This window comes from Delphinus delphis, chromosome X, assembly GCF_949987515.2.
Source record: "Delphinus delphis chromosome X, mDelDel1.2, whole genome shotgun sequence".
In the NCBI taxonomy this organism is placed as follows: domain Eukaryota; kingdom Metazoa; phylum Chordata; class Mammalia; order Artiodactyla; family Delphinidae; genus Delphinus; species Delphinus delphis.
This window is the reverse complement of record NC_082704.1, coordinates 108300757-108314136: the sequence shown is the minus strand read 5'-3', so window position 1 is coordinate 108314136 and position 13380 is coordinate 108300757. Positions and strand designations below refer to the sequence as shown.

At 32.1% G+C, this 13380-nt stretch overlaps 1 protein-coding gene across 8 annotated transcripts in view; it reads left to right on the top strand.

Annotated features, from left to right (window-relative positions):
• CNKSR2 (connector enhancer of kinase suppressor of Ras 2) overlaps positions 1-13380 on the top strand; it is a 258494-nt gene that overhangs the window by 61139 nt on the left and 183975 nt on the right. For all 8 annotated transcript variants that reach the window (XM_060001666.1, XM_060001667.1, XM_060001665.1 and 5 more), the window contains 2 exons: positions 85-287; positions 12989-13076. In XM_060001666.1, coding sequence (XP_059857649.1) covers positions 85-287; positions 12989-13076 — 291 coding nt within the window. The remainder of the gene's footprint in view (positions 1-84; positions 288-12988; positions 13077-13380) is intronic.

Below are 13380 nucleotides of genomic sequence, written 5' to 3'. Positions count from 1 at the left end.
TAGTAAAGTACTCAGTGAATGTTTTAACGAATGAATAAAATATTGACTTTAAGTATATTTGTTCTCTGTCTTTTTATATTTCAGAATTATGGCTTGGAAACAGAAAATCTAAAAACCCTTTCTCACAAGTTGAATGCATCTGCCAAAAATCTACAGAATTTTATAACAGGGAGGAGAAGGAGTGGCCATTATGATGGGAGAACCAGCCGAAAATTGCCAAATGATTTTCTGACTTCGGTTGTGGATCTGATTGGAGCAGCCAAGAGTCTGCTTGCCTGGTTGGACAGGTAAAATCTTTCACGTGTTTCATAAGTTATCCTCCTCAGGCATCAGTGTGAATATAACGTTATTTCATTTTTTTCTTGTGAAAGGATTAGATAAGTACGAGGAATATTAACAAATGCCTAATTATGATTTACCACAATATAAGCATATCATCAAAGAGATACTAACTGTTTACAAAATTTTATATCCAAGTAGCTAATGAATAATTAGTCCCTGACAGTTTCAAAATACATTTGCTGCTCTATAAGGAAAATCATTTTTGGCTGTCATAACAAGATTTATAATACTACCTTGTCTCCTGATTTTCTGTATTCTTTTCATTCATTGGTCATATTTAAGGAAGTGACCATCAGTATTCTATTTATTGTTTTAAATGGGTAATTAGACACTGACACTTTCATAGCATGCACTGTATGTCTCATTACCTTTGCTTTATTTATTATTATTATTCACATTGCACAGTCAATTTTGGATATTATAAAAACAATTTTGGTCCTTTTTTTGCTAATTTAGTTAAGTTTCATTTGTCTTGGAACACATAAAAGTTTTCATAATATAAAATGAAAAAAGTTAGATTAAAATTGTATATGTGATTAAACATTTTAATGGTAAAACATTACAACTATTTAAAAAATACTAAATAAGCTCTTTCATTTTTGAAAATTTTTTTGTAGGGGACATGTGCTGTGTTATGATGGTTAAATAATCAAATCTTAAAAAACATTTTGTCTCTTATAAGAAATTCTGATATATAGAATTTTACTAGAATTCTTTCTTGAGTAAATGTCAGTAGAATTTACATACATATACACATATATACACATATATACGCAGTGACCCTTGAACAACATGGGTTTGGACTGCATGGGTCCGCTTATATACAGAGTTTTTTCAATACATACACACCACATTACTATATTAACATAATCATCCATTGGTTGAATCTGTGGATATGGAGGGCTGACTGTAAAGTTACACATGACTTTTCGACTGTGGGGTTGGCACCCCTAATCCTCTCTTTGTTTGAAGTTCAACTGTATTATATTTTGGCTTTTTAAAAATATGAGACTTTATATTAAAAACAAAGTATTTGTATGTCTAAGGTAAAAGTTAAGGTAATTTTACTTAATTCTATATTGTCTAAATTTATATATATTACTAATAACATATAACATGACAATACTAAATCCAAATCTGAACACTAAGCTGTAATTATTAGCTTTTTGATAATTAATCGGCAGACAGCATATTTCTCTTATATTATGACATCATGAAAATTCTCATAATTGTTTAAACCACATTTATCCATTGTATGAAGTAATTGCTGTTCAAACATGTAAATTCTACAAGTAGTATAATGGTCAGTAAGTAAATATATTTAAAATATGGCTTATCCTTAAGTAACGTAATATACTTGTTTCAGGAGGCTTCTCAATAATCAGAAACTTATAGAAAATATATTTGATTTTAGTTATATCTTCTTCTATCACCTGTCCTATAATTGTAAATTAGCTCAGCCTTGATATTTATATTTGGTAAATTTCATTATTTTCTTTTTACACTAGTACTTGTTAAATCAGTAAATAAATAGAATGATTAGAGAATGTTTTTACTTCTTAATGGCAAGTATGGCTGTTTATAAAATCACATAATGGCTTCTAGAACACTATATAGTAGTTTCTGATTTTATTGTATTATATAATTTTTTATGGTGGCATTATTTTTATCATCTAATAAGATGTCCTTAGTAAATGCCAGTTCATCTACAAACATACATGAGCGTACACACACATACATAGTAATCCCTGCAGTCAATCAATGGTATTTTGCGTTTGTTTCATCGAAAGAGAAAATGTGACAAAAAGTCTGAAGGAAATAATTTAAATCATCTGTTTGGCTTCCATTGCTGCAAAGGTTCTCACAATGCTTATTTTGTGTTATATCATACTACCTATGGTGATCATTAAATCAAAGGCCATTTAACATTTTGATCATAAAAATAAAATATATACTTAGAAGGAAAAGAGACAACTTTGTGATAACTTTAAAATCTTCTGCTGAGACTGTAAATTTTAAAAAGAAACTGAAGTTTATATTTTGAAGATTTTTCTCAGGAAAGTTCAGCTCCAGGCTGGCTTGTCTTATAATGATTATGCTTTAACAGCTTTAGTTTTAAAAAGGAAAGAAGAAGGAGAAAACGAATTCTTTGTCATTTTAAGGCATTTGGACTTTATGCTGAAGGCAATGGGGAGCTGTTTAGGGTCACTGTTGTGTTCAGACCTTTGAATTTTGAAGATTCCTTGTGCTATAATGTTGGGAAAGATTAGGGAAAGAATAAGGCTGGAGGAAGGGAAACCAGTTAAGAGGTTGTTTCAGGAATATTTGTCCCTCATTACCTGACCAGCACCCCCTCAGATACCAAAACCTGAGGATTCTCAAGTCCCTTATATAAAATGACAGTATTTGCATGTAACCTACGCACATCCTCCTTTATGTTTTAAATCATCTGTAGATTACTTATAATACCTAATACAGTGTAAATGCTATGTAAATAATTGCCTTGTACAACAAATTCAAATTTTGCTTTTTTGAACTCTCTGGAATTTTTTTTCAAATATTTCGATTCGAGGTTGGTTGAATCCATGGATATGGAACCTGCCAGTATGGAGTGCCAACTGTTATCATGCTGCTGCTACTATTGGTGATTCTGATGCTACCAGCCACACTCAAAGCAAACCTAGGAGAGTTGTCTTCATTTTACAGATAGGAAAACTAGCACATATAGAGGCAGAAGTTAAGTTCAAAACCAAATAGGAAGTAAGTGGTGGAGCCAGGGTTCATTCCAGGCGCCTGACTACAGAGTTGATTCTCTCCATTGCTATTTACTGAGATCTTTAATTAGAGAAGCAGCAGTGAGGATAGAAGACTGTTAGACAGAGAGACTAAGGAAAAGGAGACACCTAAGGTGAATAAGAGGTATCTGACTTGGCTGACCCAATGGATGGTGATGCCATTATCAAAACAGGAGGAACAGGTTATGGTGGAGGACAAGTGTTGAGTGTTGGCCATGAGAGATTGTGAAAAGGTCTTTAGAGTATTGCTGCTCAGAAAAGATATACGGTGGATAGAGATTTGGGAATAGTTAAAATATAGGTGGTAGTTAAAGTCCTGAATGCATTAATATGGTGATATAAGGAGAATTTTAGAATGGATTCCTCTTATCCTGCTCTATTTGCTTTCCATAACACAAACCCTTCTAACACAGTATGTAATTTACTTATGTGTTATTATTGTTTTTGTCTGACTGCTCTATATATAATGTATGCTTCTGGAGAGCATGGATTTTCATCTGCTTTGTTCACTGCTATCACAATTATCTAGAAGAGTTCCTGCCCTATAGTGGGTGCTCAATAAATTTTTCTGAGTGAATGAAGAGAACTGAGAAAAGGAATGACCTCTGTAGACCACCAAGAACTGAAGGATGATTAGAAGTTCAGCTTATGGAAAAAAATAAGAAGACATAACCAGACTCCATAGGATAGAATTAGTTGAGAGTGGTGTCACGGTAGCAAAGGGAGTAAAGAGTTTTTTGGTGGGCGGGTGGGGGGGCAGTGTTGATATTTTAGTATTTTTTTCCAACTTTATTGAGATATGAGTGATATATAACATTGTGTAAGTTTAAAGTGTACAACGTGATGATTTGATACACATATACATTGCAAAATGATTACCATGATAAGATTAGTTCATATAATCTATCACCTCGCATAATTACCTTTTTTGTGTATGTGGTGAGAACGTTTAAGATGGGAATAAGGGGTTTTAGGGGAAAAAAGGAAGTGGTCAGTAGAGTCAAATGCTGCTGACAGGTTAGGCACGGTAAGGCTGAAAGTGTGTAGTAAATTAGGGAATCAGGATATATGTGATCTTACCAACAACAGTTTAGTGTTTTTACTTAGAATTAATGAAAACTGGAATTCTTGGGTTGATTGTGAGTTAAAGGTAAGTGATAACTCCTCTTTGAAGAAATTTTTCTGTGAAATGGTATGTAGTTCAGGATAGTTTTGTATAATATTAACTTCTACTTTTCATAGACTGCATCTTTTAGAGGTGTTGGAAAAGAGGAAAGGCAAATGATGAGGGCTACTTCTATATCTAGGAACTTACTTTGCTTCCTTCTCTTCCATGGATTGTATGAATATCTTAACTACTCCTTGGCTAATATAAATTTCAAAAGGTCCCAAAATCAATTTAAATGTAATAGGATTTTATCTATAACTGTGCCAAGTAAAATGTTTATGCTGTTTGTTTTCCTGACAAGTAGACCAGACTTTTATTAGAGATTGTTAGTGGATGTGTATTTAAGTTATATTTTTATTCCTTTCAAAGAAAAAATGTTTTCTAGGTAGCAGCAAGAGCACAAGACAACATTCCACATGCCCTCTTGTTTCAGTGTGTTCTGCAAACTACACAGGAAGCAAAACACATTAATCAATGCTAGAAAAGCCAAAAGAGCAGTGTTCTCCATGACTCTGCTGTGAATCCCTGCCGAAATACATCGTGAAATAGTATAAAAGAACAAAGGGCTAAGAGAGAGTTGAGTTTCAGCTCTGCCTCTGGCCCTGGGTAACCTTGAACCTTAACCTCTGTTTTTATTTTCTTTTTAGAATAAGGATGTAAGACCTGCAGAATTTGAAGTTCTCTTCTAAGCACTAATATTCTATAAATCATTGACCTTGTTCACCAAAGCCATATGAGGAATATATTCATCTTATTTCCCTTTACATAATTTCAAAGAATAAACACTAAGAAAGTTTGTTGGTGACTTGTAGAATCATGATTTAACTCCCTACCTCTTCTCTGACTAAATTTAGTTAATACCAAGTTCTAGACCAAAACTAATCTGTTTTTGTGCTTTCTTTATATAAGGTAAGAATGAATCTTGTCTTTTTTATTTTTGTTTTGAAGAACTTAGAACTTAAGTACTTAATTATAAAAGTTCCATAGAAATTATGTTGACCAAAAACTTTTAATATCTTGATTTGTCATGGTAGATTGCCTTTAATTTGGAGGGTTTAAAATGGTCACTGCAATCGAATATTGCCAAGCATTGGATCTTTAACCTTAGTTTATTCCTTTAGTGTACAATATAGTATAATTCTTTAGTTGAAAAATGAAAAATTCTCTCAGGTAACTATGGTTATTTTGATGCCAAACAACTGGCTTAATTTTTTAAAAATCTGACTTTTTGGCATTAATTTTTTTTTACATTTTGGGGAGAACTTGCATGCACAGCAATATGATGAGTTTATTGCAATTTTTATTTTATGTCACTTGAAGGGAGAAAGGAAAAGAAAGAATAGGATAAAATCTTTAATTTAGCTCCATACTGAACTAGATGCTTTTCATGTATTGACTTATTGAATTCTCACGAAGCGGGTATCATTATCCCCATTTTACATATGAAACATGAAGTAATTTGCCTGAAGTTCACTAGTGTGAAAATTATAACTTGAATCTATTTTTGTTGTGATACCAAAGCCCTTCTTGTTTCTCTTTTATCATGTTCCTTTGTCATACTACGTCTCCTTTTGAATGTGGACCAGTTCTTAAGGATTTTGAGGAAGCGATTCTTAGGAATGCGGCATATATAAACATTTATTTGTACTTTGGTGTTTCTCTTCAAATGCTAAACAAGAATACCACTTTTCTTTTTCTGGCCTTGATACTTCAAATTGCTATATAGAATTTTTTTATAGAAAGTTTATTTCTCATTTTACTTTGAAGACATCAATGAGATATCTCTTAATATCATTGAAAACCTTTTGAACGTTTAAGGCAAAAGCATTAGGGTGCTAGGGAAAATGTTTACAAATCACAAAAACTGCAATTTCAGTGGAGCTTCCATTTAAGTAACATTTATTTTCAAAAATTAGCTCCTTACATTTCTTAAAGAAAATAAAATCTAAGGCTAACAGAAATCCCCTTTTTCTTCGTATTTTAAATATTGACTTGAGTGAAACAACAGACTTTCCCAGAGGAAAAGCCTCAGAGGTGAATCACAGTTGGTAGCTTTACTGTTTATTTTCAATTCATGGTTTACTTGTCTATTTTTAACCTACATCCTGCTGTTTTTCACACCTCATCTTTCTTACAGTTTTATATGGCTTTTTCAAATCAATCTATACTTGGAGGTTTCCAGATCGCTGTATGTACCATGTTGTACAGTAACATCATTAAAAAATATTCAAAAGTATTATGTATAGAAAAAGTTTATTTTGCTATTTATAATGAAAATTTATTATTTTCTCTCATTTTTAGCATTAATACCTATTTCTAATTGTTTCTGAAATACATTTTAAGATCATTCTGTTTTGAAAGGATCAATGAGATGTCTTTTTATATCACTGAAAACCTTTTAAATGTTTAAGGCATAAGGATTAGTATGCCAAGGGAAAAAATGTATTCTTTGAAATCTTTTGCTTTGTCTACGAAAGTGGTTGAACTAATTTCTTCTTCTATGATATGAATAACTATAGGACAAAAATTATTTCTATACCAGGGAAAAATTACAGAGACAAAGAAATCTACCCCAAACACTACCAAATGCTGTGGCTCGTTGTTGTTTGGTCTTATTTCCTCTTGTGTGTGTGCTCAGTGCTCCAACTTGGCACCTCTTGTTCCAGAAATGAGCAGTGATGTTAGCAAGGCTATTGTTCATAGAATGCCCCTCAGGCTCAGCAGTGCCAACCTGAGAAACAGTAAGGCCTTCCAGATTTCCTAATTAACTCCTTAGTTTTTCTTGTTAGCTTCTCTTGTTAGCTTCTAATTTGTTTAGGATTTCTGAACCATTAATAACCTTTCCATAAATGCTTTTGTTTGAAAAGAATGTACAACAAATAATTTTTATAGGGTCAATAACTTTTGCACTAGAAAGAAGTATAAGCATTTTATTATCCATATGATGATTTGAGGATAGTTGTGTAACTTTTAAGATCTAAGTAGGATGGTTCCTGTAATGGCCATTTATTAATGAGCCAAAGATTTTATTTATTTTTTTTTAACTTTCTGGCATCAAAAATTTTTCCTGCCATGAATTTTATTTTCTTTACGTCGAGTCAGCCACGTGTTTTTTTCTAAGTAGCCTGTGCTCTAACTTGGGGTTTCTTTAGACTGAGGAACAAATTCCTCTCTTAATTTTGTTTTGTTTTCAAGTTGATCATGTTCAGCTATTCTATAGAGATCCATTTCTTTATTTCATTAGTCATGATTGAGTGTTCATCTTTGGTAACTGACAAAGATTGGAACCTGTCAGCCTTCTTTTATTTATCATCATCCCAAACATTAAGATGTGCTTGCTAAGAATGGTTCTTGTGTGGTTGTATATGATTTGCCTTTAAAATGAAAACTTTAGGGGAATTCACTACAAGATAAAATGCATGTTTTCCTAGGTATATCTTAGATTTTTTTTCCAGTTTTTCTTGACAGTTAATCTTGAGCCAGAAGCTTGTCCCACTTGAAATATGAGTGCTCAGGAAAGTGGAAAACACACCTTAGAATTCAGTCTGCTACAGGCATTCTGTTATCAAACAGATTTTTCTTTTGGTACATTTTCAAGATCAAATGAGTCTTTTTTTAAGATTTTATGGGGAAAATCATGCTGTACTTCATCTCATCACTTTTGAATGAAGCTTTTAGATTTTATTAACAGACTTTGACCTTTGCAAAACTAGGAACCCAAGCTCTTTCTAATCATGCCAGAAGCATTTTTGAATTCTTAATTAAAATGCCAATTTTTATGCTTCAATGCAGCAAAAAAAATGGTCTTGGGGTGGTTTTTTTAAATGATGTTTTCCTAGAAGTGCTTGTATCGTAACATCTTTTTAAAAATAGTTTTATTGAAGCCTAATTTACATTCTATAAAATTTATCCATTTTAAGTTTAATGAGTTTTAATAAATTTAGATATACCTATGCAATGACTTCAGATTAATTAATTACATACATTTTGTTCTAATTATCATTATTTAAATTCTTAATGACGCCTGTTTTAGTAAACTATGTTGAAAAATATACCATTTCGGAATAGGAATAAACAGTAGTGGAAGACAGCGCATAATAGACTGCAATACATAGAATCATTTACAAAACAATATGTTCAAACCCCTGGAAAAAGAAAGGGTCATTTGATAAGTGGAATTGGGGTACTTGATTAAGCCTTTGGAGAATAAATAATGATAGAACACTACCTGTTCACTAAAGTAATTTTAGGCCTATCATTTATTTAAGAGGGAAAAATAAATCCATAAGAAAACTGGAGAAAATATAGACAAAAAATGATTTCTAGATGTAGACTTATTAAGTATTTTAAAATATGGAATAAAATGCAAAGAAATATGCTGTTTGACTACATAAAATTGAAAAACATGACTAAGTATAAGACAGATGACAAACGGGGGAAAATACTTGCTACAAACAGTTATGAGAAGCAGGGGGTTAATGTGTACTATGTGAATATTACATTTAAATTAAAAACGAAGAACACCAAAATGCAACAGATGAGCCTATAAATAGACAATTCAAAAAACAAGAAACAGAAACTGCTAAGATGTATATACCACACAATAATTTCAAAGTACTTGAAGCAAAAAATGACAGAACTAAAAGAAGAAATAGACAGATCCACAATTACAATTGGATACCTCATCTCCTCTCTCAAAACAGAAAGTAAGGATTAGAAGAGCTGAACAACACCAGATAACAAGATATACTTGACATTTTGAGAGCATTTCATCCAACAACAGCAGAATACAAATTCTTTTCAAGTGCCCATGGAACATTCATGAGGGTACACCGTATCTGCATCATAAAACAAACTTCAACACATTTAAAATAGTTTAAATCAGTTAGAATCTCTTCTTTAACCATAATGGAGTCAAACTAGAAATCAAACAACACACTTCTAACTAATCCATGGATAAAAGAGGAAATCTCAAGGGAAATAAAAAAGAAATACATTGAACAGAATGAAAATTAGAGCAAGTCATAGTTTTTGAGGCACGCAGCTAAAGCAATTCTGAAAGGAAAATTTGTAAGCACTGAATGCTTATATCAGAACAAAAGAAAGGTCTCAAATCAATTATCTAAGCTCTCATGTCAAGAAAGTAGAAAAATAATTGCTAATCAACAAGCATGGGCATAAAGTTTTAGTTAAGCAAGATGAAAAAGTTCTAGAGATCTGCTGTAGAACACTGTACCTATAATTAATAGTATTGTCTTTTACAGTTAAATTTTTGTTAAGAGGTTAGATCTCATGCTAAGTATTCTTAAAAAAATAAAATTAAAGAAAAAAGAAAGTAGAAAATAAGCCCAAAGGAGCAAAAGGGAGCAAATAGTAATGATAAATGAACAGAAATCAATGAAACTGAAAATGGGACCACACTATGTTGAGAAGTCAATCAAAATTAAACGGATAATAAAGGAATACTACAAATAATTCTTTATACATACATTTGACAGCTTAGATAAAATGAACCAATTCCTTCAAAAACACAAAAGCTACCAAAACTTACCCAAGATGAAATAGATTCTCTGAATAATCCTGTAACTATTAAAGAAATTGAATTGTACTTAGAAACTCTTTGGAGTAGGGGGAAGAAGGTCCAGGCCTAGATGATGTCACTGGTGAATTCTATGTTTAAAGAAAAAATAACACCAATTCTACACAGTCTATTTCAGAAAATAGACATAGAGGTAATCCATCCCATCTCATTTTATGGTACAATCATTATCCTGATTCCAATACCCGGCAAAGATAGTACAAACTTACATGTTATAATCCTCCACAAAATATTGGCAATCCAAGTCCAACCACATATAAATAGAACTGTGCACCTTGACTAAGTGGGATTCATTCTAGGCAAGCAAGGCTGCTTCAGTACTTGAAAATAAATCAATATAGTCTACCATGTTAATGTGCTGTAGAATAAAAATCATATAATCATATCAGTTAATGTAAAAAAAAAAAGCATTCAGTAGAATCCTATACCCGATCATGAGAAAAATTCTCAGCAAAGTAGGAATAGAGTAGTAATATCTCAACTTGATATGAAGCATATATAAAAAGCAACAGCTGACCTTGTACTGTGAAAGACAATGCTTTCCTCCTAAGATTGGGAATAAGGCAAGGCTGTCCACGCTCATCCCTCCTGTTATATCCAATACAGTAGGCTAGAAAAGGAAGTAAAAGGTCTAGAGATTAGAAAGGAAAAAATAAAACTTTTCCTATTTGCAGATAATATATGTCTGTGTGTAGAATATTCCAAGATAGCTACAAAACATCTTTTTGAACTAGTAAGTGAATTTGACAAGGTTGTAGAATATGAAGTCTACACGGAAAAATTTATCACATTCTTGTATACTAGCAATGTACAGTTGGTAACAAAAAGTAAAAACATGGTATAATTTACAGTTGCTCTAGAATTAATGAGATGCCTACATATAAATTTGGCAAAATATCTACAGGATTTCTATGTGAAAACTATAAAACACTGATGTATAAAATCAAACAAGACCTAAATAAATGGAGAGACATACTGTGTTCATGGATTGGAAGACTCAACTTAGTAAAGATGTCAATTCTCAAATCTTCCTGTAGGTTTAATAAAATTCACATAAAAATTACAGCAGGATTTTTTTATAGCCACAGACAGTATGATTCTAAAATTTGTATTAAAAAATAAAGGGACCATAATACTTCATCAATTTTGAAGTTTTTTAATACTATTTTAAATATTATATAACTTCAGTAATCAAAACTGGTATTGGTGGCAAGATAGACACAGAGAGTCCAGAACTTTATTCATATGGTTAGCCAGTTTTTGACAAAGGAGCAAAAGCAATTCAGTGGAGAATGGTTAGTTTTTCAACAAATGGTGTTGGAACACTTGGACAGGGAAAAAAGTGAACCTCGACCCAAACCTCACACCTTATACAAAAATTGAGTTAAAAATGGGTCATAGATCTAAAAGTAAAATAAAAAACTTTTAGAAGAAAACTTGAGTTAGAGTCAGGTGAAGATTTCTTAGATGTAAGGCTAAAGGTACAATCCAGAAAAGAAATTATCGATAAATTTGACCTCATTAAAATAAAAAACTTTTGACCTGCTAAAGATTCTGTTAAAGGATGGAAAGAGAAGCCATAGACTGAGAAGAAATTTTACAGGTTACCTGTTCAACAAAGGACTTGCATACAGAAAATACTGAGAAGTCTCTAAACTCAGTAGTAATGCCAAAAATCTAAATAAAGAATGGGCAAAGGGCTTGAGCAGACATTTCACTAAAGATTATATATGGATAGCAAATATGCACAAGTCAGCACAACCAGTTAGAAAATTATTAGGGAAATATAGTTAACGATTAAATATAGATAATATATAGATAGAGCAAATACATATAACTTTGGGGAAATGCAAGTTAAATCTGTGATAAGCCTCTACATAGCTATTAGAATGGCCAAAATACATAAGTGAAAAATACGTTTTTAAAAAAATGTAACCAATAAAGGGCCTCTCCTGTGGACCCCTGTGACAATGGGAGGTGCTTGAGTTGTAGAGTTTTCTAGAAGAGAGACAAATTCAGTTTGTAACCAGGAAGCAGTCTTATATAATCATTTATAGTAAATTGCCTTAAGAGTTATCAGTAGAGAGATCCAAAGCACTAAAGTTCTAGTAATCTGACTAAATATTTACCCCCATACCTTCTTTTCTATTTGTGATTTTGTTTTCTTTAAACTGGGCCTCCCAAATCATATAAGCTTTGGCCGCACAAAAACCTGACTGGCATTCTTAGACAAGAGAGAGGATAAGGACTAATGGAAAGGCACTGAATTCATTTGGTGGCAAAACACTTGCTTGGGAAGACTGCTGCTGTCTATAACATTCTTGAAAATATAAACCTCATACCAATATATATTATTTACATGCCAAGTTGTTTGAAAAGGGATGTGAAGTGATGTAAGTAATTGATTTGGTACAAATAAAAACCTACTTAAGTTCATAGAGTAGGTAGGTATATTAGTGTTTAACTCTGGGCTGTGGAGTCTGGAGTCAGACTTCCTGGGTTTGAATACTAGCTCCACCATTTACTAGTTTTCACTTAACCTTTCTCTACCTCACATTTCTTATATGTAAAATGGGAATGATAATAGTGCCTATCTTATAAGAGTTGTGAAAATTAGTTGGTACATGTAAAGCATTTAGAAAAGTAACTGGCATATAGTAAGTCCTCGGTAGGTGATAGCTGTCATTAGACTAGCTCTGAATTGTGACTATTTCAAGAAGCCACTGGACTCAAAATCTTACTTTCATTTGAAAATAAACTAAAATGTCTTTGCTAAAGCATGCCTTTTTGGTGTTGTTTTATTTTAGATGTAGTGAAGAGACCTCGTAAGAAGTACGAAAGAACTTTTAAATATTAAGCACTAAAAAAAGAGAAATTTGATGGAAAGCAAACATTTTTCTTGAATTCTCTTCTAGGCATTTCCCTCGATTTTCTTCCTTAAATATGTTCCGAATATTGTTTATCACTATGTAAACTTCAGAACAATTCATTTCATATTACTCAAAATCTTATTTTAGGCTATTGTATTTGGGGAACTTTCAAAAGCTCTTCCTATTAATCACAGTTTTCCTTTTTCCTTTATAGATCACCATTTGCTGCTGTCACAGACTATTCAGTTACAAGGAATAATGTCATACAGCTCTGCTTGGAATTAACAACAATCGTGCAACAGGTATTAGCTGGAAATTTTTCTTCAGTTAATTTATTAGCTATCTCATATTCTAACAATGAGAAGTACTTGTATTTACCAAGAGATTATAAAATACTGGTTTGGGATTTTTCTCATTCGAAGACAAATGGTTCAAAAGAAACCAAATACATAATTCATTGGAAAACTATGCATATAGCCCAGTAAACAAGAATTTTATTTATCAGCAGATGTAAAAGTGATCTGAACCTCCAGAGACAGCTTTATAATAAATAAGTAGGTTACTCTCACACTTTTAGTGGGGATGACTAAGCTGTATGGCCTTTCA